General features: G+C 39.1%; 1 protein-coding gene across 4 annotated transcripts in view; it reads right to left on the bottom strand.

Moving 5' to 3' along the window:
- The window catches only part of LIN9 (lin-9 DREAM MuvB core complex component), a 79,330-nt gene that overhangs the window by 44,693 nt on the left and 10,445 nt on the right, over positions 1-24,192 (bottom strand). For 3 of the 4 annotated variants that reach the window (XM_054674661.2, XM_024352196.3, XM_024352198.3), the window contains exons 3-7: positions 22,366-22,460; positions 20,487-20,591; positions 12,291-12,424; positions 10,960-11,085; positions 2,427-2,584 (exon numbers count right to left, since the gene is read on the bottom strand). In XM_054674661.2, the coding sequence (XP_054530636.2) occupies positions 2,427-2,584; positions 10,960-11,085; positions 12,291-12,424; positions 20,487-20,591; positions 22,366-22,460 (618 nt within the window). The remainder of the gene's footprint in view (positions 1-2,426; positions 2,585-10,959; positions 11,086-12,290; positions 12,425-20,486; positions 20,592-22,365; positions 22,461-24,192) is intronic. The other variant, XM_024352199.3, reaches the window with a different exon arrangement.

Here is a 24,192-nt window from a genome sequence, read left to right as displayed (position 1 = left end):
TTTGCTGACCCCTGCACTAGCCCAAAGAGAAAATGTAAAACATTGCTTTACAAAAGCTCTAGGCTAGGCTGGGTGCGGTGGCTCACACCTGTAATCCCAGCACTTTGGGAGGCCGAGGCGGGTGGATTACGAGGTCAGGAGTTCGAGACCAGCCTGACCAATATGGTGAAACCCCGTCTCTACTAAAAATACAAAATATGTCGGGTGTGGTGGCGTGCACCTGCAGTCACAGCTACTCGGGAGGCTGAGGCAGGAGAATCGCTTGAACCTGGGAGGCAGAGGCTGCAGTGAGCCGAGACTGAGGCACTGCACTCCAGCCTGGCGACAGAGCAAGACTCCGTCTCAAAAAAAAAAAAAAAAAAAAGAAAAAAGAAAAAATAGCTCTAGGCTGGGTGCAGCGGCTCACGCCTGTAATCCCAACACTTTGGGAGGCCGAGGTGGACAGAAGATCACTTGAGGTTGGGAGTTTGAGACCAACCAGCCTGGCCAACTTGGTGGAATCTCATCTCTACTAAAAAAATTACAAAAATTAGCCAGGCGTGGTGGCGGGTGCCGGTAATCCCAGTTACTCAGGAAGCTGAGGCAGGAGAATTGCTTGAACCCTGGAGGTGGAGGTTGTAGTGAGCCGAGATCACACCACTGCACTCCAGCCTGGGCAACAGAGCAAGACTTTGTCTCAAAAAACAAAAACAAAAATAAAAAACACAACACACAAAACAGCTCTAGTAGTTTTCTCACATTTTGCTATAGCCTGTCTAACCTATTCTCCACTGTAACAAGAGTACTTATATAAAAACACTATCTAAGATTTTCAGTCTTGTCAAATAATATCACCAGTTCTTAAAATTCTAAAACAATGAATTTCTAAGGATTTCCTAATGAGTCTGAGAGTCACTCTTCATGTCAGCATTTCTCTGGCATAAATCAGTATGTCAGCATTAGTACTTATACTAGACTTTATTGCTGTAGTTATTTATATGGAGTTTTTACAACTAAATATTTTTCAAATATGCTGTCTACCCATCTCATCCCATTTCCACCTCTACTTCCAGACTAGTTTTAAGACAGAGATCATATCATCTATAATCTGTTGATTACAGTGAGTTGTCAATATACACTCATTTATTACCAAATCTAGTCTCTCCTAGATAAACTGTGTTTGCATTTCATATGCATGATTCAGTCTCTTCTCTATTTTCTACCTTTCATCTTAATCGTTTTTACAATATAATGGAAACAAGTACCATTTTTATAGCCAGGAAAAATGATATAAATATATAACTCCAGGTTCCCTTCCCTCCAAAAACTATTCTCGAATTACTCCAACCATTTTTCAATGGTTGAAGTACAATTACAATTACTCAGTACAATTACTAGCCTATTCTATCCACTTAACACCTTATTTCTTGTATTACATATATTGTAATTTGCCTTCACCAAGTAATTAAGGATTAACTTAAACCTGAGATTTTGCACTTTCTCTCCATGAGTACACAGAATCACATCTATAAAATGGACAAAATTTACACCCCTATAAAATGTTGAGCAGACTAGTGAATAATTTAGTTTTATTCCATCATTAGAAATGGACTATTTCTAGACCCAAAGTCCACGAGAACAATGGTATTTGTGAACTAACCAGACAAGGCTAGTTAGGAAAGGAAAACAAATAATGTAGAAGGAAAATATAGAATAATTAAAAATAAAAAAAATTTACGGCCAGGTGTGGTGATTCATGCCTGTAATCCCGCACTTTGGGAAACTGAGGCAGGAGGATTGCTTGAGCCCGGGAGGTCGAGGCCACAGTGAGCCAAGATCCAGCCTAGGTGCACTCCAGCCTAGGTGACAGAGGGAGACTCAGTCTCAAAAAGAAAAAAAAAAAAAAAAACTTTAAAATAATACATAGCTATACTTACTCCAATAGATTATTAAATTTCATCTTTGTAGCAGTTGGCTTTAGTTTATATTGTAGTAGATGTTACTTTGAACCAATACACTTTTTCCCAATTACTTTAAAAAATAGATTTCATGCATGAAGAAAGAGTAACTTCTATAGTAAACTGCACAGAGCTACAGTTTAAGCTTTCTAAATTTAAAAGCCATTTCTCGAATAGAGATTATCTGGGTTATTTACACCTTCAGAATTTTGTCCCATGTGTATGTGTAAACACATTCTAGTGAAAAATCAAAGTCACTAAGGAAAAAAAATATCAAGTGATGTGTACTACAGAACCCCTACTCCATCCCTGAGCATCAACCAGGCTCAGAGAGAGTTGAGGGATAGGGATAGGGTGAGGGTTAACGATGTCTATTGTAAATATTTCTTGGTAATTAAAAATGAAATAAAATAAGAACCAAAGAAACAAAAAAGATTACCTTGATTAAAAATTACAAGTCAAAAGAGTAATTAGCTTGTTTTCACTTACCTGTAACTTTCGTTCCAATAACCAGAGGCAAAGGAATTTCATCTGGGAGATCTTTGAATTGTGAAACATCTGCAACTTTCCTTTGTTGTAAGAGCCTTATTTTCTGCCGTTTCTGTTTTAATGCTGATCTCTCTTCCTCAAAAAATGCAGAAGAACATCTAGAATAAATTATAAAAAACATACAAACTGATAACTACCCCATATAAAAACTTAAAATCTTTTTTTTTTTTCTTTTTTTGAGATAGAGTCTGGCTCTGTCATCCAGGCTGGAGTGCAGTGGCACAATCTTGGCTCACTGCAACCTCCATCTCCGGCTCAAGCGATTCTGGGCTCCACCTCCTGGACTCAAGTGCTGAGATTAAAAACTTAAAATCAGCTGGACGTGGTGGCTCACGCCTGTTATCCCAGCACTTTGGGAGGCCGAGGCGGACAGATCAATTGAGGTCAGGAGTTTGAGACCAGCCTGGCCAACATGGCCAAACCCCGTCTCTACTAAAACTACAAAAATTAGCCGGGCGTGGTGGCAGGTGCCTGTAATCCCAGCTACTCAGGGGGCTGAGGCAGGAGAATCGCTTGAATCTGGGAGGCGGAGGTTGCAGTGAGCCGAGATTGCGCCACTGCACTCCAGCCTGGGCGACAAGAGTGAGACTCCATCTTAAAAAAAACAAAAACAAAAACAAAAAAACCTTAACATCTATTCATCTCACCACTCCTTTTTTTCTTCTCATTAAGTATACTGTATTCAAAAATAGGTTCTTAGATTGTTTCTGGCCGGGCGTGGTGGCTCATGCCTGTAATCCTAGCAGTATGGGAGGCCAAGGCGGGTGGATCACCTGAGGTCAGGAGTTCGAGACTAACCTGGCCAACGTGGCAAAACCCCGTCTCTACTAAAAATGCAAAAATTAGACAGGCGTGGTGGCAGGCGCCTATAATCCCAGCTACTCAGGAGGCTGAGGCAGGGGAATCGCTTGAACCCAGAGGGCAGAGGCTACAGTGGGCCAAGATTGAGCCACTTCACTCCAGCCTGGGTGACAGAGTAAAACTCCGTCTCAAAAAAAAAAAAAAGAAAGGCCGGGCGCGGTGGCTCACGCCTGTAATCCCAGCACTTTGGGAGGCCGAGGTGGGTGGATATCGAGGTCAGGAGATCCAGACCATCCTGGCTAACACGGTGAAACCCCGTCTCTACTAAAAAAAACAAAAAAACAAAAAACAAACAAACAAACAAAAAAAACACAAAAAATTAGCAGGGCATGGCGGCGGGCGCCTGTAGTCCCTGGTACTTGGGAGGCTGAGGCAGGAGAATGGCGTGAACCCGGGAGGCTGAGCTTGCAGTGAGCCGAGATCGTGCCACTGCGCTCCAGCCTGGGCAACAGAGCGAGACTCCGTCTTGGGGGCAAAAAAAAAATTGTTTCTTTTTGGCCAAGCATGGTGGCTCATGTTTTAATCCTGGCACTTTGTAGTCCGAGGTGGAAGAATTGCTTGAGCCCAGGAGTTTGAGACCAGCCTGGGCAACATAGTGAGACTTTGTTTCTGCTAAAAATAAAAAAATTAGCTAGGCATAATGGTGTGCATCCAGCTACTTGGGAGGCTGAGGCCAGAGGATCATTTGAGCCCAGGAAGTTGAGGCTGCAATGAGCTAAGCTGTGATTGTACCACTGCACTCCAGCCTGCACAACAGAGGGAGACTGTTCCCGCCCCCCCCCCAAAAAAAAGAGCTGGGCAAACTGGTAATCTCAGCACTTTGGGAGGCTGAGGCGGATGGACTGCCTGAGCTCAGGAGTTTGAGACCAGCCTGGGCAACATGGTGAAACTCCATTTCTGCCAAAAATACAAAAAAAAAAAAAAAAAAAAAAAAAAGCTGGGTGTGGCAGAATGAGCCTGTAGTCCCAGCTAGTCGGGAGGCTGAGGTGGGAGGATTGTTTGAGCCTGGGAGACAGAAGTTGTAGTGAGCCGAGATTGCACCACTCCAGCCTGGGCAACAGAGCAAGACCCAGTCTCAAAAAAAAAAAAAAAAAGAAAGGAAAGAAAAAGGAACTGTTTCTTTTCACAGTAAATTACCTTTCATTTTTTAAAAAACAGGACCTTCCAAGACTCAAAGATTTTGCAGGTTATTCCTTCCTACAAAGCAAAATAATTTTTTCACCATCCTTTGATGAAATTGTGCCTGGAATCTAGATCTCATAGGGACCAAGTTCAATTTCAATATTCTACCCAAAAGAACATGACATTTTCTCTGTGACCCAGTAAACACACCAATATAGCAGTTAAAGATGAGACTTCCTACTATGTAAACTTTTAATCATAATTTTTGCCTTAAAAGTATAAATGCTGAATTCCCTCTTATTTCTAGAGCCTATCTTCCTTCCGTTTTCAAATCCCAGGATGAAGCAAAGTATTTAAACATCACTTTCATGCCATGTTATGGCTTTCACTTTCAAAGGTACATTATGAGCTCTATTGTCATTTGTCTCAAAAACTAAATAAAAACAATGAGAAAAAAGGATATAAAGACCAGCACTGTATAAAGTGAATTGTTGTAAGCAATGATGAATAAGGACTGGAAATACACAGAAAGAGCTTAGCTGATAATAATGATTTTTTTGTTATGATTTCTGAACTTGTTGAATATTGATTCAAGCAGTATATATGGGAAGAATATGAGAAGATAAAGCAAAGGATAATGAGTTACTAGTAAGCTAAGTAGTACTATAAAAACAGACTTGCGGCCGGGCGCAGTGGCTCACACCTGTAATCCCAGCACTTTGGGAGGCCGAGGTGGGCGGATCATGAGGTCAGGAGATCGAGACCATCCTGGCCAATATGGTGAAACCCATCTCTACCAAAAACACAAAAATTAGCTAGGCGTGGCAGTGTGTGCCTGTAATCCCAGCTACTTGAGAGGCTGAGGCAGGAGAATCGCTTGAACCTGGGAGACAGAGATTGCAGTGAGCCGAAATCACACCACTGCACTCCAGCCTGGCAACAGAGCGAGACTCCATCTCAAAAACAAACACATAAACAAAAAAACCAGACTTGCTTCTGGTGTAAACAACATCTTTTAGAAATCTTCCTGGTATATAACCATTATGGAAATTAGTATGGAGGTTCCTCAAAAAAACTAAAAATCCAGCAATCCCATGGTTAGGTGTATATTCAAAAAAAGGAAATCAGTATATCAAAGAGATATCTGTACTCCCATGTTTATTGTAGCACTATTTACAATAGCCAAGATATGGAATCACCCTAAGCGTCCATCAACAGATGAATGGAATTTTAAAATATGGTATATATGCACAATGGAATCTTATTCAGCCACAAAATATAATGAAATCCTGTCATTTGCAGCAACATAGATGATATTGGAAGTCATTATGCTAAGTGTAATACGCCAGGCACAGAAAAACAAGTATAAGATGTTCTCATTCATACATGGAAACTAAAAATGTGGATCTCATGGAGGTAGAAATTATTAATAGAATGGTGGTTACCAGAGGCTGGGAAGGGAAAAGGGAGGGGAGGATGAAGAGAAGTTAGCTAAGGGGTACAAAAATATAGTGAGATAGAAGGAATAAGTTCTAGTATTTGACAGTATGGTAGGAAAATTATAGTGAATAATTTATTGACTATTTTTTGTTTTTACTTTGTTTTTTATTGACTATTTCCACATAATTAGAAGAGGAAAATTATAATGTTCCCAACACAAAGAAAAATGTTTGAGGTAATGGATATCCCAATTACCCTGATTTGATCATTACACACTGTACACATGTACTCCCAAAATATGTACAACTATTATATATCAATTTAAAAAATATACCAAAAAAAGTATTCTTGACATAAGAACCCAGGACCCATACTATTTCCCTATAGTTGACAATTTTTTTTCTTTTTCTTTTTTTTTTTTTTGAGATGGAGTCTCGCTCTGTTGCCCAGGCTAGAGTGCAGTGGTGTGATCTCAGCTCACTGCAACCTCCACTACCCGGGCTCAAGCAATTCTCCTGCCTCAGCCCCCTGAGTAGCTGGGACTACAGGTATGTGCCACCACGCCCAGCTAATTTTTGTGTTTTTAGTAGAGACGGGGTTTCACCATATTGGCCAGGCTGCTCTCGAACTCCTGACCTCATGATTCACCTGCCCTGGCCTCCCAAAGTGCTGGGATTATAGTGTTAGCCACTGGTGCCCAGCCATTATACTTTTCTTACAGATCCTTTGTTGACACCTTAGACATATACAATCAAAAAATGCATATGTTCCTCTATTTTTCTCAAATAGCTACAGTATGCACTGTTGTGTATTTTGCTTTCTTTTCTTGACACAGCATAGCAATCATTTCCATATTAGTACATAGAAACCATCTTCTGTTTTTGTTTTATGTTAAATGGTTTCAGGGTTTTCTATTATATGGAGTGCCAATACTATAATCATTCCCCCATTTATGGACTTTTAGGCTGTTGCCAATCTTTTACTACTACAAACAATACTGCAATAAATACCTTTGTACATGTAATTTCATCTGTGTGCAAGTAGCTCTGTGTTGTACATTCTTGAAAGTGCTACATGAAGGCAATGGAAATTTGTAAATTTTATAGATATTACCAAATTGTCCTCCACAGAGATTATATAAAATTAGTCTCTCACCAGTAATATGTATGAATGACTAACCATGCCATTACCAACCCAATACATTAAAACCTTTATGAACTCTGCCCATCTGATAGTTAAAAGCAGTATCTCGGCCGGGCACGGTGGCTCACGCCTGTGATCCCAGCACTTTGGGAGGCCGAGGCGGGCAGATCACCTGAGGTCAGGAGTTCAAGACCAGCCTGGCCAAGAGGGTGAAACCCCATCTCTACTAAAAATACAAAAATTAGCCAGGCGTGGTGGCAGGCGCCTGTAATCCCAGCTACTCAGGAGCCTGAGGCAGGAGAATCACTTGAACCTGGGAGGCAGAGGTTGCAGTGAGCCAAGATCGTGCCACTGCACTCCAGCCTGGGCAACAGAGTGAGACTCTGTCTCAAAAAACAAAAAACAAAAAACAAAAAAAACTGTATCTCAGCATACTTTGATTTTGCATTTCCCATTATGAGTAAAATGGAATTTTTTTCATGTTTACAAGAGCCATTTCTTTTTCTTTTCCTATCAATTACCTGTTGTTGTTCTTGCTTTTAAACAGACAGGGTCTCCCTTTGTTGCCCAGGCTGGAGTGCAAGGGGGCAATCACAGCTCACTGCAGTCTCAAGTCCTGGGTTCAAGTGATCCTCCCACCTTGGCCTTGTGAGTAGCTAGGATCACAGTCATGTGTCACTCAACTGGCTAAGTTTATTTTATTTACTTATTTTTGAGGCAGGGTCTTGTTCTGTTGCCCAGGCTTGAGTGCAGTGGCGTGAGCATGGCTCACTGCAGCCTCAACATCCAGAGCTCAAGCGATACTCCCACCTCAGCCTCCTGAGTAGCATGCCTGGGTAATTTTTGAATTTTTTTTTTTTTTTTTTTTTTTTTTGGTGGAGATGGGGTCTCACCATGGTGCCCAGGCTGGTCTTGAGTTCCTGAGCTCAAGTGATCTTCCTGCCTGAGCCTCCCAAAGTGCTGGGATTACAGGTGTGAGCCACCACACCCAGCCTGAATCATCTACTTATAATCATTTTTATTATGCGTTACCTGACATTTTCTTATTGATAGGAGTTCTTTATATAGTAGGGAATTAGCTCTCTGTAATAAGATGTGATGGATATTTCTGTACTATCTTTCAACTCTGTTTACAGGCTTTTGTTTTTGGCCATGTAAAATGTTCTTATTTTTGTATAGTCAAATTTATTAATGTTTTCTTTTATGGCTCCTAGGTTTGAAGCCTGCTTTTCCAGGCCAGGCATGGTAGCTCATACCCATAATCCCAGCACTCTGGGAGGCCGGGGCAGGCGGATTGCCTGAGGTCAGATGTTTGAGACCAGTCTGACCAACATGGTGAAACCCCGTCTCTACTAAAAATACAAAAGTTAGCCAGGCATGGTGGCGGGCACCTGTAGTCCCAGCTACTCTACTCAGGAGGCTGAGGTAGGAGCTTAGGAGGCAGAGGTTGCAGTGAGCTGAGATTGTGCAACCACATGTCAGCCTGGGTGACAGAGCAAGACTCCCATCTCAAAAAAAAAAAAAAGAGAGAAAGGCCTTTTCCAATTCAAGATTAAGTAAAACTCTCCTATGTTTTCCTCTTGTGGTTTTATTCTTTCATTTAAAAAAATATTTAAATCTTCAATCCTTTTCAAATATTTCCTAGTTGTAAGGCATGAGAACAACTTGTTTTTTTCTATAGACTACTAAACAGTAGTCTCAGTTTCCATTAAACAAACAATCCACCCTCTTCTTCACCATGTACTTGAGAGTCAACCATTGCAACTATTATACTAAACTCCCAGAGACATCTGTGACTGTATCTAGATTTTCTTTTCTTTTTCATTCATTTTTCTATTTATGCACCACTACCACTCTGCTTTAATTATGATCACTTTATAATCTATTTTAAAGTGCTCTTTAAAGTGGAATCTCTCTTCATTACTTTGCTTTTTCAGAATTTTCCTGCTTGATTTCTCCCCTCTTATATGTGAATTTTAGAATTAACTCATCTAATTAAAAAAAGAGGCCAGGTGTAGTGGCTCACACCTGTAATCCTAGCACTTTGGGAGGCTGAGGCGGGTGGATCACCTGAGGTCAGGAGTTCAAAACCAGCCTGGCCAACATGGCAAAACCTTGTCTCTACTAAAAATACAAAAATTAGCTGGGCATGGTGGCGAGCACCTATAATCCCAGCTACTCAGGAGGCTGAGGCAGGAGAATCACTTGAACCCAGGAGGCAGAGGCTGCAGTAAGCCGAGATCATGCCACTGCACTCCAGCCTGGGTGACAGAGCAAGACTCTGTCTCAACAAAACAACAAAAAAGGCCTGTTAATATTTTTATTGGGACTGATTTTAACTTATAGACTAATTTAGGATGTTGAGTCTTCTTTTCCAAGATCCTGTATGTCTTAACATTTCTTCATATGTATCTTGCATATTTCCTCTTAGGTTCTTTCCTGGTAGTTTATCTTTCTTTGTTTCTTCCTTTTTATCTTCCAAGTGGATGGAGTTTCACCAATTGATTTTTAAAATTAAGATATTTTAAGGTTTATTGTATCAATAATTTGTATTATACCTGGACTTCCTCAAAGAAAGAAAAACTACACATTTTATTGAAAAAGACTTCAACTATTAATTAACCTTGATGAATTAAAGGACTATAAGATTAAATAATGTTATGGTAAGAGAATAGAAGATCAATTAACAAGAAATATTATGACACTCAAACTACAGAACTATGACAAAACAGTAAATAGTGACCAATATCCCACTCTGATGGACAATAATTAGAAACAGTGTAACTCAATTTGCTCAAACACGCAAAATGATAGCAAAAAGTCACCAAATGGCTACTGTAATTACCAAAGGCCATAAATTATGAGTATGAAACACACTAAATAACATATCAAATTTTAATTGTTATTATAAGAAATATTAAAAACATCATCATCAAGGTCATCTTTTAATACAAAAAAATTGGCAGTTTAATTAAAAGTTCTCTCTGTATTTCATCACCATCTAAAGAAATCATTAAATCTAAATTCCATTTCTATTTGTCCAAATCACTTTATATTTACAGACCTTCCTTGAACTTTCCCACCATTTAAAATGAAAAAGTCTTGCACATACTTTTTACCAGGCAGATAGACATAATGTGAGAACTAATGATCTAATTATTCTTCTAACATATTTCCAATTTTCACTCAAAAGTAATATAAGGTTTTCCAATGTGTTACCAGGATAACACTGGAAAAGAAAAAATCATTTCACATGAAGAGCAATTCTCAGGAAGTAACATATTAGATAGATTAATTTGTTTTCTACTTTTATATAAAATAAAATAGGCACTTCTGGGAAGGCTCCTGAGATTATAAAGGATTTCACAAAAGATAACAAAAATGTACACAAAACTTTACAGCATCCTTAAATACTTTTTAGGACATTCTTAAATATTTTTTGGAACACAGAGGGACATAGATAATGTAAAACTAAAAAATTATGTTGAAAACCTGTGATCCTAACAAAAATGAAATTGTGCATTTAATTATAAGATGCATACGTATAAACAGCACCTACATTAAAGTTGGTTAACAGGATATATTTAACATATAATCAATTATTCTGAAAAGTTATGTTTTGGTACTAGTCATTTTAAAGATTAAAAAAATCAATGTACTAATGATACTAACAACTATTATTTATTGATTTTATTTTTTAATTCTTTTTTAGAGGAACGGTCTCACTGTGTTGCCCAGGCTAGAGTGCAGTGACTATTCACAGGTGTAATCACAGCATACTACAGCCCTGAACCCCTGGTCTTAAGCAAATACCCCATCTTAGCCTTCCAAGTAACTGGGATTATAAGTACATGCACTGCTCCTGGCTTGATTTTATTTTAAACAAAAACAAAAACATTATTTTTACCTCCGTGGTTTTCCCATAAGCCGCCGAATTTTTCCCCATTCTACTCTTGTTAACTTTCTTGTTTTCAAATTAGGAAAAGATTCCTTTAGACATACACAGAAGTCATTATCACCTTCAAAAAGTGGTCTGTAAAACAGATATAGTATTTTAATGGTTACATACAATGTGTTACTTTCTTAAAACACATAAAATCACAAAATGCTAAACTTTCACTTCTACCCCATATATATATATAAACTGGCACAAATTCAAAGTGCTAAAACTAAATCCTTGGCATTTGTGAAACATCTAATGTCGTGTAAAAGTTGCTCAGGAAATATTATTTGTGTTGTGATTCCAAGAGACACTGATTTTTGTTCAATCTCTTATACAGGTATATCCTTTGGGAGGCTATCGTGGCCCTGGCCTTGTATCAGGTGAAGATAAACCAAGTTAGCTACAAAGTATCTTTGTCCCAAAGGAATACCATCACCAAGGAGTCCTCTTTGGAATTAAACCAGTCTTGGGACACTGGAGGACTCCAGAGGGTTAGATCAGCTTGGGGGATCCCAGAAGAACTCGGATCACACTGAGACACCCTGAAAACTCTCTTAAGCCTATGGACAAAAATAAAACAATTCTATTCATGAGTCTGGGAAACCAGGAACCAGTGTTGGCAATGATACATAAATGCCTTGGGCTCAAATATGAACATTCATGAGATTCACAAGCTCCAGAGTAGGCAATTGGTATAGAAAACAGAGAAGGGAAGTAAATATAAATATCCAGCAGAGCAAGCAGCAATGACTGGCATATGAGGAAGGATTATAAATAAGAACTTTTCCTCAGTAAATTCCATTGTTGAATAATTGTATTTCAGCCAAATCTCATACTACGTCATACTTAAGCATATGTGTATACCTAGCGTGCTTAAGTACCACATCCAAACTAGAAAGACTACCCTTCTAAAAATCTTAAGCCATTTTTACCATTAGTAATGGTTTCTCTATGATTATACCAGCACTTAACATCTCAATTATAAAATGAATCTCATTCACTGCAAATAATGGTGTTTTGAGGTATCTCTACTCCATAGTCTTTAAGAATTCTAACACAGAAATTATACTGTAATCAATTCTTCACAAAAATATACAGTTTTCTTCCCCAAAAAGGATAACAGGGAAGAAAACTATGACAAATAGAATAGATCCAACTGGAATGTGGAATAGAAAAATGAATTTAGGGAAAAATAAGATCAAAGTAGACCTATAGAAAATGTTGTAGCTTAAAACACTTGAAAACCTTAAATTTCTGATTCAAGTAATATTCATAATATAAGCCATGATACATACTTATCTATATTTGAATAGAACCATTCGTATATACACCATTTATGTGCTTTAGGAAGCTTGAGCAGATTACGTAATCGAAAACCAATCTTCTGTGAAGCTTTCTTATCTGGTGTTGACATTGTTGCTGTAAATTTCTATACAATAAAAAAAAAGAGATTAATTTATGGCTCCATTAAGTAAAAATGAACATTTATAACCCTGAATAAATTTGCAAAAGGTAAATTATGTTTAAGTACTCAAAAAGATTCACTGATATTCAGCATGGAATTTTGTTGCTGTTTTAAACACTCTGATTATTTTTGATTATTGCCTTTTTTTTTTTTTTTTTTTTTTGACAGTCTTGCTCTGTTGCCCAGGCTGGAATGCAGTGGCACAATCTCGGCTCACTGCAACCTCTGCCTCCCGGGTTCAAGCTATTCTCTTGCCTCAACCTCCCAAGTAGCTGGGACTACAGGCGCACGCCACCACACCCAGCTAATTTTTGTATTTTTAGTAGAGATGGGGTTTCACCATGTTGGCCAGGCTGGTCTCAAACTCCTGACCTCAGGTAATCCGCCTGCCTCAGCCTCCCAAAGTGCTGGGATTACAGGTGTGAGCCACAGCGCCCAGCTTAGATGGATACTTTTTAAACCTAATAAAATATTTCTCCCCACTCCAACCCAAAAACCAGTATCGTAATATTAAAAGACGATGAGAATGACAAATATTTCAACTACCACCACTAACCTAGTATGACAAAGATTTCAACTACCACCACTATTTCATAACACTGTTTTGAAGGAGTTGGCCAATCAGGTAAGAAGAATAAAATTTAGAAAGATAAAACTACCATTTCCTTGTAGGTGAAAACTCAAGAAAATCAACTGTAACAATTAAAAACAGTAAGAAAATTTAATGAAATGGGTAAATACAAAGTTGATATACAAAAACCATGATTCAAAAAAATCACTATATGTAAATAATAACTGGACAGGCCATAAGAGTTTATATCCTGTTTATAACAGCACAAAAATGGACATAAACAAAAAAATTAAATATGTAGGAATATACTCAAGAAACATGCAAGACTGATATGGAAAAAAATGTTTAAGTCTACTGTGGAATACTAAGAACTAAGTGGAACTACAATCAGTTCTTAGGTAGTATCAATGTTACCTATATATATCATTTCCCATAAATTATAATATTAGTCCAATCCCAGTCAAAATGCCAACAGGATTTTTTTTTCCTAGTCAAGTTGATTCTAAAGTCTACATGGAAAAATAAATGCACAAAAATATTTAGGAAAAAATATTAGGCTGGGCGCAGTGGCTCACGCCTGTAATCCCAGCACTTTGGGAGACCGAGACGGGCGGATCACAAGGTCAGGAGTTCCAGACAGCCTGGCCAATATAGTGAAACCCCATCTCTACTAAAAATACAAAAATTAGCCGGGCGTGGTGGCTGTGCCTGTAGTCCCAGCTACTCGGGAGGCTGAGGCAGAAGACTAGCTTGAACCTGGGAGGCGGAGGTTGCAGTGAGCAGAGATCGCACCACTGCACTCCAGCCTGGGCGACAGAGTGAGACTCCGTGTCAAAAAAAAAAAAAAAGAAAAGGAAAAAAATCTTAAAAAAAGAATATGTGATAATATCTTACCAGGCATTAAAACACAGTATAAAGTCATGTTAAACCAATTGTGTGTGTGTGTGTGTGTGTGTGTGTGTGTGTGTGTGTGTGTGTTTTGGTTTTGTTTGTTCTTTTGAGACAGGGTCTCTCTCTCTGTCACTTAGGCTGAAGTGCAGTGGTGCAAACATTGCTCACTACAGCCTTGACCTCCTGGGCTCAAGCCATCCTCCCACCTGAACCTCCCAAGTAGCTGGGACTGCAGGCATGTGCCACCACACTGGGCTAATTCATGCATTTTTTGTGGAGACGGGCTCTCGCTATGTTACCAGGTTGGTCCCAAACTCCTGGGCTCAAGCGATCTTCCTGCCTCAGCCTCCCAAAGAGCTAGGATTACAGGTATGAGCTGCCATGCCCAGCCAAAGTAATTTGATACTAGCACATATAGAGATATGCTAGATGTAGAGATAGAAAGCCTAAAAGTAATCCCAAATACTTATACGAATTTAGCTTTGATGAAGGCAGCATTTTAAATCAATGTTTAAAAAGATGGATTACCCAATAAATGTTACTAGGATAACTAAGTAGTCCTCCGGGGTGGGAAAAAAAAAGCTAGGTTGCAATTTTACTTCATCCCTTACTGCAAAATAAATTCCAGATGTACTGAAGATTCAAACCAAAAAAATGAAATAATATGAGAGAATTCTAAAACGATAAATTTTAGTGTAGAAAAGGTCTTTCTGAGCATGACAAACTCAAGAAGTCATTAAAAGGTAAGAAAGTTACTTTTGATCCTTAAAATATTTTAAAATCCCATATGTTAAAAAATACAGAAACAAATCAAAAGACAAACTATAAACTCTAAAAAAAATTACAGCCATTATAAACATCCAAAGGGCCAATATTTTTAATATATACAAAATTCTTATAAACTAGTAACACAATGACCCACAATCCAATAGAAAAATAGGAAAAAGGCATAAACAGTTTACAGAAAAGAAATAATTTTTAAACATATGAAAAGTGTCTCAACTTTGCTCTTATATAAAATGCCAACTAAAACAAGTGAGAGGCTATTTCTTTTTTTTTTTTTTTTTCTTCTTTTTGAGATGGAGTCTCACTCTGTTGCCCAAGCTGGAGTGCAGTGGCACGATCTTGGCTCACTGCAAGCTCCACCTCCCGGGTTCATGCCATTCTCCTGTCTCAGCCTCCCGAGTAGCTGGGACTACAGGCGCCCGCCACCACGCCCAGCTAATTTTTTGTATTTTTTGTAGAGACGGGGTTTCACCGTGTTAGCCAGGGTGGTCTTGATCTCCTGACCTCGTGATCCGCCCACCTCGGCCTCCCAAAGTGCTGGGATTACAGGCATAAGCCACCGCACCCGGCCAAGGCTATTTCTATATATCAGATTAGCAAAAATCTAGATGCTTGGTTCTGTACTGAGTTGGAGGCATTTGGAAAATAGGAACTCTAACATATATAAACTAGTACAATTTCTTTCCTTTTTTTAAAAAAATTTTTTAACACAGCATCTTGCTCTGTCACCTAGGCTGCAGCATACTGACACGATCGTGGCTCACTGCAGCCTTCGCCTCCCAGGTTCAACCTATTCTCATGCCTCAGCCTCCGGAGTAGCTGGGACTACAGGCACGTGCCACCACACCTGGCTAATTTTTCTATTTTTAGTAGAGATGCAGTTTTGCCATGTTGGCCAGGCTGGTCTTGAACTCCTGACCTCAGGTGATCTGCCCACCTCGGCCTCCCAAAGTGCTGCTATTACAGGTGTGAGCCACTGTGCATGGTCCCAGTTCAATTTATTCGGAGAGTATTTGTTACTGCTTTAAAAACTTTAAATGTACATAATTTATGATCCAGCAATTCCACATCTTAGGCATCTGTCCTAGAAAAAAACTTGCAAATTTATATAAACATGCTCAGGATGTTCACTGCAGCATTATTTGTCAAAGTAAAAATTTACAAACAATTTAAATGCTCCCAAATGGGAGAATTAATAAATAATGATATAAAATTGAATACTATTCAACAGTAAAAAGAAATGAAACACTGAATCCGATTTATCTATCTCAATCAATCAACATGGCCAGATCTCAAAAAAAGACAGTGAAAAAATTACAGAATGACACATGGCACAATACCATGAAAATGATACTACAAATGTAATTTTTAGAATACATTTAGAAAAAGAAAAAATATACATATATTTAACAATATTAAATATTTTCTATGAATACATTAAAAGTATATTTAAAAGGTCTCAAAAGGATAATCTAATTATAGTGGCTGCCACTGTATGAGGGAAGTACATATTGGAATGGTAAGTTAGGGTCAAAATTTTAAAATTTTTATTATAAACTTTGTATTTTGGAAAAGTTGTAGATTTACAGGCAAGTTGCAAAGATAGTACATATTCCCACATGCCCTTCACCTGGCTTTCCCTAACATCAATATCTTATAGTAACTTTGGTATATTTGTCAAAACTAGTGCAATACTATTAACTAAACTACAGGCTTTATTTGGATTTTACCAGTTTTTTCACTAACATCCTTTTTCTGTTCCAGAAACCAATTCAGGATACCACACTGCATTTAGAAAAATAACTTTGTTTTTCTTTGTTTTCCCTCAGTGACCATTCTCAGGAGAAAAAAAAAATTAAATGTAAAAAGAAGAAAAAAGAAAAAATTTATAAGTGAGGAGATGTTTAGCATAAATAACCAAATTACTATAAAATATTCTTATCACAAAAAGTGTTATTTCTTTCTACTACATTATTGACCCAGATTTTTAAATAGGGTATATAGGGTATTAGCAGCTCATCGAATATAAAACTATATTAAGGACCCGCCTGTTGGGTATGGGAAAATAGATTCAAATTGTTATATGGAATCTTCTATTGACTGATTGAGACAGGGTCTCACTCTGTCACCCAGGCTGGAGTGTAGTGGCGCAATTTCGGCTCACTGCAGCTTCCACCTCCCAGATTCAAGTGATTCTCCTGTCTCAGCCTCCTGAGTAGCTGGGACTACAGGCGTGTGCACCACACCCAGCTAATTTTTGTATTTTTGGTAGAGACGGGGTTTCACCATGTTGCCCAGGCCAGTCTGGAACTCCTGAGCTTAAGCCATCCACCTGCCTTAGCCTCCCAAAGTGCTACAGGCGGGCACCACTGCACCAGACCAGAAACATAAATTATTAAAACTGACAGGGTCTCTGTTCTATTGCCCAGGCTGGACTGCAGTGGTCTGATCATAGCTCACTACAGCCTCAATCTCCTGGGCTGAAGTGATCCTACTTTGGCCTCCCAAAGAGCTGGTACCACAGGTGCCCACCACCATGCCTGGCTAATTTTTAAAAAAATTTTTTTTGTAGAGACAGGGTCTCACTCTGTTGCCCAAGCTGGTCTCAAACTCCTGAGCTCAAGCGATCCTCCCACCTTGGCCTCTCAAAATGAGCCACTGCCCAGCCAAACTAAATGCTTTAAATATATGATTTGTATATGTAAAGTCTATCTCAACAAAGCTGGTTTTTTTTTCTTTTTAAAGTAGGACTCTGGAGACAGGCTGCCTGACTGTTACTAGCCTTTACTTCCTAGCTTTGAGTTCTTGGGCAAGATACTTATCTGTGTCTGTTTTCTCATCTACAAAATGGGAAATAATGTAACAGTAACCTATCTCATAGGAGTTGTTGAAGATTAAATCAAAGTAATACCTATGAAGTGCTTAGAACAGGACTCAACACATAAGTAATCAGTAAAAGTTAGTTTTCATAATTTTTCAGCTCTGGGTGGTGTTCTTTAAATAAACATACAGACAAAATACAAGAGATTTAGAAGATATGACTAAGGAGGGTAAGGGAACAAGCCATGTCAGGTAAATGAAGATGGAAAGAACTAGAGATGCTACAACTAGTAAAGAGAAAACTCAGAGGATATAAAAACTTTTCACATACTTGAAGAAGTCTCATATCATGTTTATCCTACATTATATTTGTTCTGTATTGCTCAGAATTCTCTGTATTGCTAAAAAGGGCTCTGTAAAATAGTCCAGAAGGAGTGATGTGCTCAGGAAGGAAGGCAGTGGATAGAGTTGCGACAGGACAGTGTCACAGTCATAAAGATCAGTTTTCTGTATGTTTGTGAATCATCTAGATTATCCTAGTAACATAGCTATTCCAAAGTCTAGCTAACAAAATTGTTATTTAACTATTTCTTGTTCATTCAACCTTGTATACAACCGCTAACTTAGCCAAGAAATGCACACTGCATTTTAGTTTCAACAAGATCAAACTATTATTATTTTTAAATTTATTTTATTTTTTGAGACAGACTCTTGTTCTGTCACCCTTGCTGGAGTGTACAGCTGTGATCTCGGCTCACTGCAACCTCTGCCTCCCAGGTTCAAATAAGTAGCTGGGATTACAGGTGTGTGCCACCACGCCCAACTAATTTTTGTATTTACTGTAGAGATGGCATTTTGCCATGTTGGCCAGACTCGTCTCAAACTCCTGACATCAAGTGATCTGCCTGCCTTGGCCTCCCAAAGTGCTGGGATTACAAGATCAAATTATTAGATGCTTATGTGCACTTGTCCTTGACAACTTTTTTTTTTGAAGTTCAAGATACATTTTTCATTCTACAGAACATGAACATATTTTCCTGTTTAAATTTATCATAAGGCATTTAAGAGTTTTTATTGGTAGGGTAGATTGCTGGTCATGCTTTTAATTTATTTAATGCTAAGTCCTTGGGTCGGGTGTGGTGGCTCACGCCTGTAATCCCAGCAGTTTAGGAGGCTGAGGTGAGTGGATCGCTTGAGGTCAGGAGTTTGAGACCAGCCTGGCCAACGTGGCAAAACCCTGTCTCTACTGAAAATACAAAAATTAGCCAGGTCTGGTGGTGCGTGCCTATAGTCCCAGCTACTTGGGAGGCTGAGGGACAAGAATCACTTCAGTATGGGATGCAGAGATTGCAGTGAGCCAAGATCGTGCCAATGCAGTCCAAAAAAAAAAAAAAAAAAAAAACCTGGCTGGGCGCAGTGGCTCACGCCTGTAATCCCAGCACTTTGGGAGGCCGAGGTGGGCAGATCACCTGAGGTCGGGAGTTCAAGATCGGCCTAACATGCAGAAACCCCATCTCTACTAAAAATACAAAATTAGCCAGGCGTGGTGGCGCATGCCTGTAATCCCAGCTACTCGGGAGGCTAAGGCAGGAGAATCACTTGAACCAAGGAGCTGGAGATTGCAGTGAGCTGAGATCACACCACTGCACTCCACCTGGGCAACAAGAGCAAAACTCTGTCTCAAAAAAAAAAAAAAAAAAAAAAACCTAATGCTAAATTCTTGGTTGAGAATATCACCTCTACCATCCATTATACTAGAAAATCTTGTTTTATAAGGCTTTGGAAAATAATGAAAGAGAAATAGGGAATGATTATATCAGAAGTTTTAAATTGAATAAGACAAAAATTACATTACCCTTAAAGTTAATATTTCTGTATCTAATTTTCATTCCTTTAATTTTTACATGTCTACTTTTTTTTTTTTGAGATAGAGCCTTGCTCTTTTGCCCAGGCTGGAGTGCAGTGGCATGATCTCGGCTCACTGCAACCTCAGCCTCCTGGGTTCAAACAATTCTCATGCCTCAGCCTCTCAAGTAGCTGAGATTACAGGCGTGTGCCACTATGCTAGCTAGTTTTTTTGTATGTTTAGTAGAGACAGGGTTTCGCCATGTTGGCCAGGCTGATCTCGAACTCCTGGCCTCAAGTGATGCACTCACCTTGGCTTTCCAAAGTGCTGTGATTATAGTCATGAGCCACCATGCCCAGCCCACTATGAGTTTTTAAATGCCAAAAATAAATAAGGAGATACGATTTCATGCTAAATATTTTCCTCTCAGCAGGGTGCAGTGGCTCACGACTGTAATCCCAGCACTTTGGGAGGCCGAGGCGGGTAGATCACTTGAGGTCAGGAGTTCAAGACCAGCCTGGCCAACATGGTGAAACCCCGTCTCTACTAAAATATAAAAATCAGCTGGGCGTGGTGGTGTGATCCTGTAATCCCAGGTACTCGGGAGGCTGAGGCAGGAGAATCATTTGAACCCGGGAGGCAAAAGTAGCAGTAAGCTGAGATCACGCCACTGTACTCCAGCCTGGGCGACAGAGTGAGACTCCGTCTCAAAATATATATATATAAATAAACATATATATATATATATTTTTTTTTTCCTCTCTTGGATAAAGGAAGTCTTCAATGTACTTCTCTTGGTGATCAAGTAAAACATTTTTTCCCTCTTATATCTGTGCAAACCTACAAATTGATGCCATGTTGCCAAATTCTTCCACTATCTCCATGCTCAAAAGAAAAGTGTGCATTTGTAGGACTAATGACTGGCTTTCTATCCTGTTTTAAAGTTGATCAAAAAAATAACATTTTCTAGGTAACTAAAACAGGACCAGAGTAGCCGTACGAATTTAAAGAAAAGAACTTGTTACTCAAAATGTAACAGAAATATAAACTTTATTAGGCTGAGCATTTGCTTACTTCCTTTCCAATGAAACAAAATTTTAGCACACACATACCTGTGGAACCATTGCAACCCTCTGGTTTCTTTTAGGTGACCTTGTATTTATTTGCCTATCATCTTCATCAGAAAAAAGTCGACTTCGTTTTGAATTTCTGAAAGGCTATGATAGAAATGTTTTCATTTAATGAAAAAGCTGAACCCTCCCATTTTTGTTCCAAAATACAATTCTATAGTTGGAAAACTGAGCTAACTCTGGATTATCAGCAGTATGGAAGGATAAAGTATGGGCAACACAAAGCACACAAAGCCAAATATAAATAATCTCAGATTTAGAAAGCAGTAAGATGTATTTATACAAGGTGCTTATGAATGAAATACCTAGCTGATGAATAAAGTAAAACTTGAACCCCAAGTCTCCTTAGTACACTGGCAGCCTTCGACAGTGATGATAGGAAAATAAGTTCCAGAAATTCCAGTTCAAATTATGTTGTTGCTTGGGTTAATACCAATTGGGTGTGTGACATGATATGTCTGCTGCATAGGGCTGGGCTGGGCCAAAGGTTCTAAATCACTCTAGAAGAGTAAGCCTAAATGTGTATACTATTATACTATATCTGCTGTCAAAAATTGTTAACTGAATTTTCACTTGTAAATAAAAGATACACATGATAGATATCTGATAATTACCCATAGAACTAAAAAAATTGTTTAAGTACCAAAAGTACATCATACACTTAAGGGTCTGTAATAGTAAAGATTTTACAGTTCACCCTAGGTTCAGAGGTTTCATTAACAGAGAGAAAAAGAAATAATATCCCAATAAGACCTACATCCTTTTCAAAGCCTTCTCCCACCCCTCATGGCTATTTGGAAGAGAAACAGGTGCAGGCGGCTAACAACATATGGGCAACATCCACTCGGGTCTATGAACCCTTGAAATTAAACCCACTCTGGCTGGGCACAGTGGCTCATGCCTATAATCCCAGCACTTTGGAAGGCCGAGGCAGGAGGATCACTTGAGCCCAGGAGCTGGAAACCAGCCTGGGCAACACAAGGAGACCCCATCTCTACAAAAAAAAATTTTTTTATTAGCTGGGCGTGGTGGCACACACCTGTAGTCCCAGCTACTAGGGAGGCTGAGCGGGCAGGATCGCTTGAGCCTGGGAGTTCCTGACCAGCCTGGGCGACAGAGCGAGACCTCGTCTCAAAAAAAGAAAAACAAAAAGAAATTAAACCCACTCAGAGTCTTGATACTCTATAGCCCTGACAGGAATTCCATTCTACACTGCCCCCCTTCCCTGACCACAAGCAGAGAAGAGGAAGGGAATGAAGATGATGGAATTGACACAGTGAGGAAAGCCCCTCACATTCACTGTGGTCAGCTGCCCAGGCTACTGTGACTGCTGCTGTCTATCCCAACTCCAGGATTGTTTCATGACAGACCCTTAAAACCTCCTGGCTACCTGGCAGGGCAGGAGAGAAAGAGAGTTCCTAAAACTGTTAGTCATGTCAATTATATGCTCATCTCTACTTCCCACCTCTAAATGCACTTACCTTTGAGCTACACAATGATTTCTTTTTTTTTCTTTTTGTCTATACAAGATTTTAATACCTTACCACATATATATATTTTTGCAGGTATCAAAGCCATGTAAAATTTTTTGCGTATCTAATAAAAGTATAAGTTGTAGTTTTTTTGTTTTTCCTATTTAAAGAAACTATTACACAATTACTGAACAAATGCTTACTGATGACCAGATTATCACTGGGTACAGGTTAATTTACCTAAATAAGATCAAACAGTGCTTAATGACACTTGAGGTTGGGAAAAAAACTTGTAAATTTTTTACTGTGCTGCAAGAATTTACACATGACAATAATACAGACAACTTAGCTAGAATTATTCTAAAATGTAAGAAAAACTCACTCCTTACCATTTCCACAGCAGAGCTTGTATTCCTGCCTTTCCAAACAGGTGTTTTCTGTAAAGAACTGTACTTTTCATTCCACGTGTTAGATAAGCTTCCTTCTGTAATAAATAGTTAATACTAATGGAATTTTGGCTTAGTTCAAAGGATTTCATACCATGAATACTGCCTTTTTCATAACAGCCATATATCTAAAATATTTAATATGGAAAAAATATACTGACTATAATAATTTTAGATTATTATAAATGAAAAAGCTCTTCCGTATTTTTCTGTCAAACTCTCTAAATAATTTGATAAAGCAATGCATCTTGAAAGTATTAAATGTCCATACTGAAACATGTGCTTCTTTTTCTTTGTTTTTGGATTTTTAATAATTTCTCCATTCCAACTTGCCAAGAACTATCTCATAACTTTTGGTACAATTCTGAAAGCAGGGGAATCAAAAATGGAAAAAGCCTTTTCTAACCTTGAATTTAGAGCACATTTCTTTTTTTACTTTTTCTTTGTGTGTGAGACAGAGTACTTGCTCCATCGCCCAGGCTGGAGTGCAGTGGCACAATCTTGGCTCACTACAACCTCTGCCTCCCAGGTTAAAGTGGTTCTCCTGCCTCAGCCTCCCCAGTAGTGGGATTACAGGTGTGTGCCACCACGCCTAGCTAATTTTTGTATTTTTAGTAGAGACAGGGTTTCTCCATGTTGGCCAGGCTGGTCTCAAACTCCTGACTTCAGGTGATCTACCCGCCTCAGTGTCTCGAAGTGTTGAGATTACAGGCATGAGCCACCAGGCCAGCCTGTATTTAGAGCACATTTCTAAATGTTTTCTGCTTTAATATGTGAATCACTTGATATATAAAAAGGAAATTAGGCCAGGTGCAATGGCTCATGCCTATAATTCCAGGACTTTGGGAGGCCGAGGCGGGTGGATCATTTGAGGCCATGAGTTCGAGACCAACCTGCCCAACATGGTGAAATGCCACCTCTACAAAAAATACAAAAATTAGCTGGGCATGGTGGCGCGCACCTGTAGTCCCAGCTATTCAGGAGGCTGAGGCAGAGAATCGCTGGAACCTGGGAGGCGAAGGTCGAAGTGAGCCAGGGTCAAAGCGAGCCAGGGTCGAAGCAAGCCGAGATAGCACCACTGCACTTCAGTCTGGGCAACATGGCAAGTCTCTGTCCCCTCACAAAAAAAGAAAAAGTAAATCAGCGTGGTTATTTCTGTTTTCCTTAATTCAGAGAAATGTCTTCAGAGTTGTACACAACCAGAAAAAAATTCTATCGAATAGACATATTATGATTTACACATATTATAATGATTAGACATATTGTGAAAATAAAGAGGGGTAAGTTTAATTTTTGTAAAAAAGATGTTTATATAGAGGCATAGAAAACTGGGATGAATAAACAAGCTGGTTATTTTTATTTTCTTCTAGTGGCTCATCAGCATTTTCTCATTTTTTCCATAAGAAATGTACATTACTTATATAAATGATTTATCAAGACGAATGAGTGCCGGGTGCAGTGGCTCACATCTGTAATCCCAGCACATTGGGAGGCCAAAGTGGGAGGATCACCTGAGGTCAGGAGTTCAAAACCAGCCTGGCCAACATGATGAAAACCCATCTCTATTAAAAATACAAAAATTAGCCAGGTGTGGTGATGCATGCCTGCAGTCCCAGCTACTCAGGAGGCTGAGGCACAAGAATCACTTGACCCAGGAGGCAGAGGTTGCAGTGAGCCAAGATATTGTGCCACTGCACTCCAGCCTGGGCGACAAACCGAGACTCAGTCTCAAAAAAAAAAAAAAAAAAAAAAAGCCGGGGGGAGAGAAAT

This window comes from Pan troglodytes, chromosome 1, assembly GCF_028858775.2.
Source record: "Pan troglodytes isolate AG18354 chromosome 1, NHGRI_mPanTro3-v2.0_pri, whole genome shotgun sequence".
Classification (NCBI taxonomy): domain Eukaryota; kingdom Metazoa; phylum Chordata; class Mammalia; order Primates; family Hominidae; genus Pan; species Pan troglodytes.
This window is presented reverse-complemented; position numbering and strand designations above follow the sequence as displayed.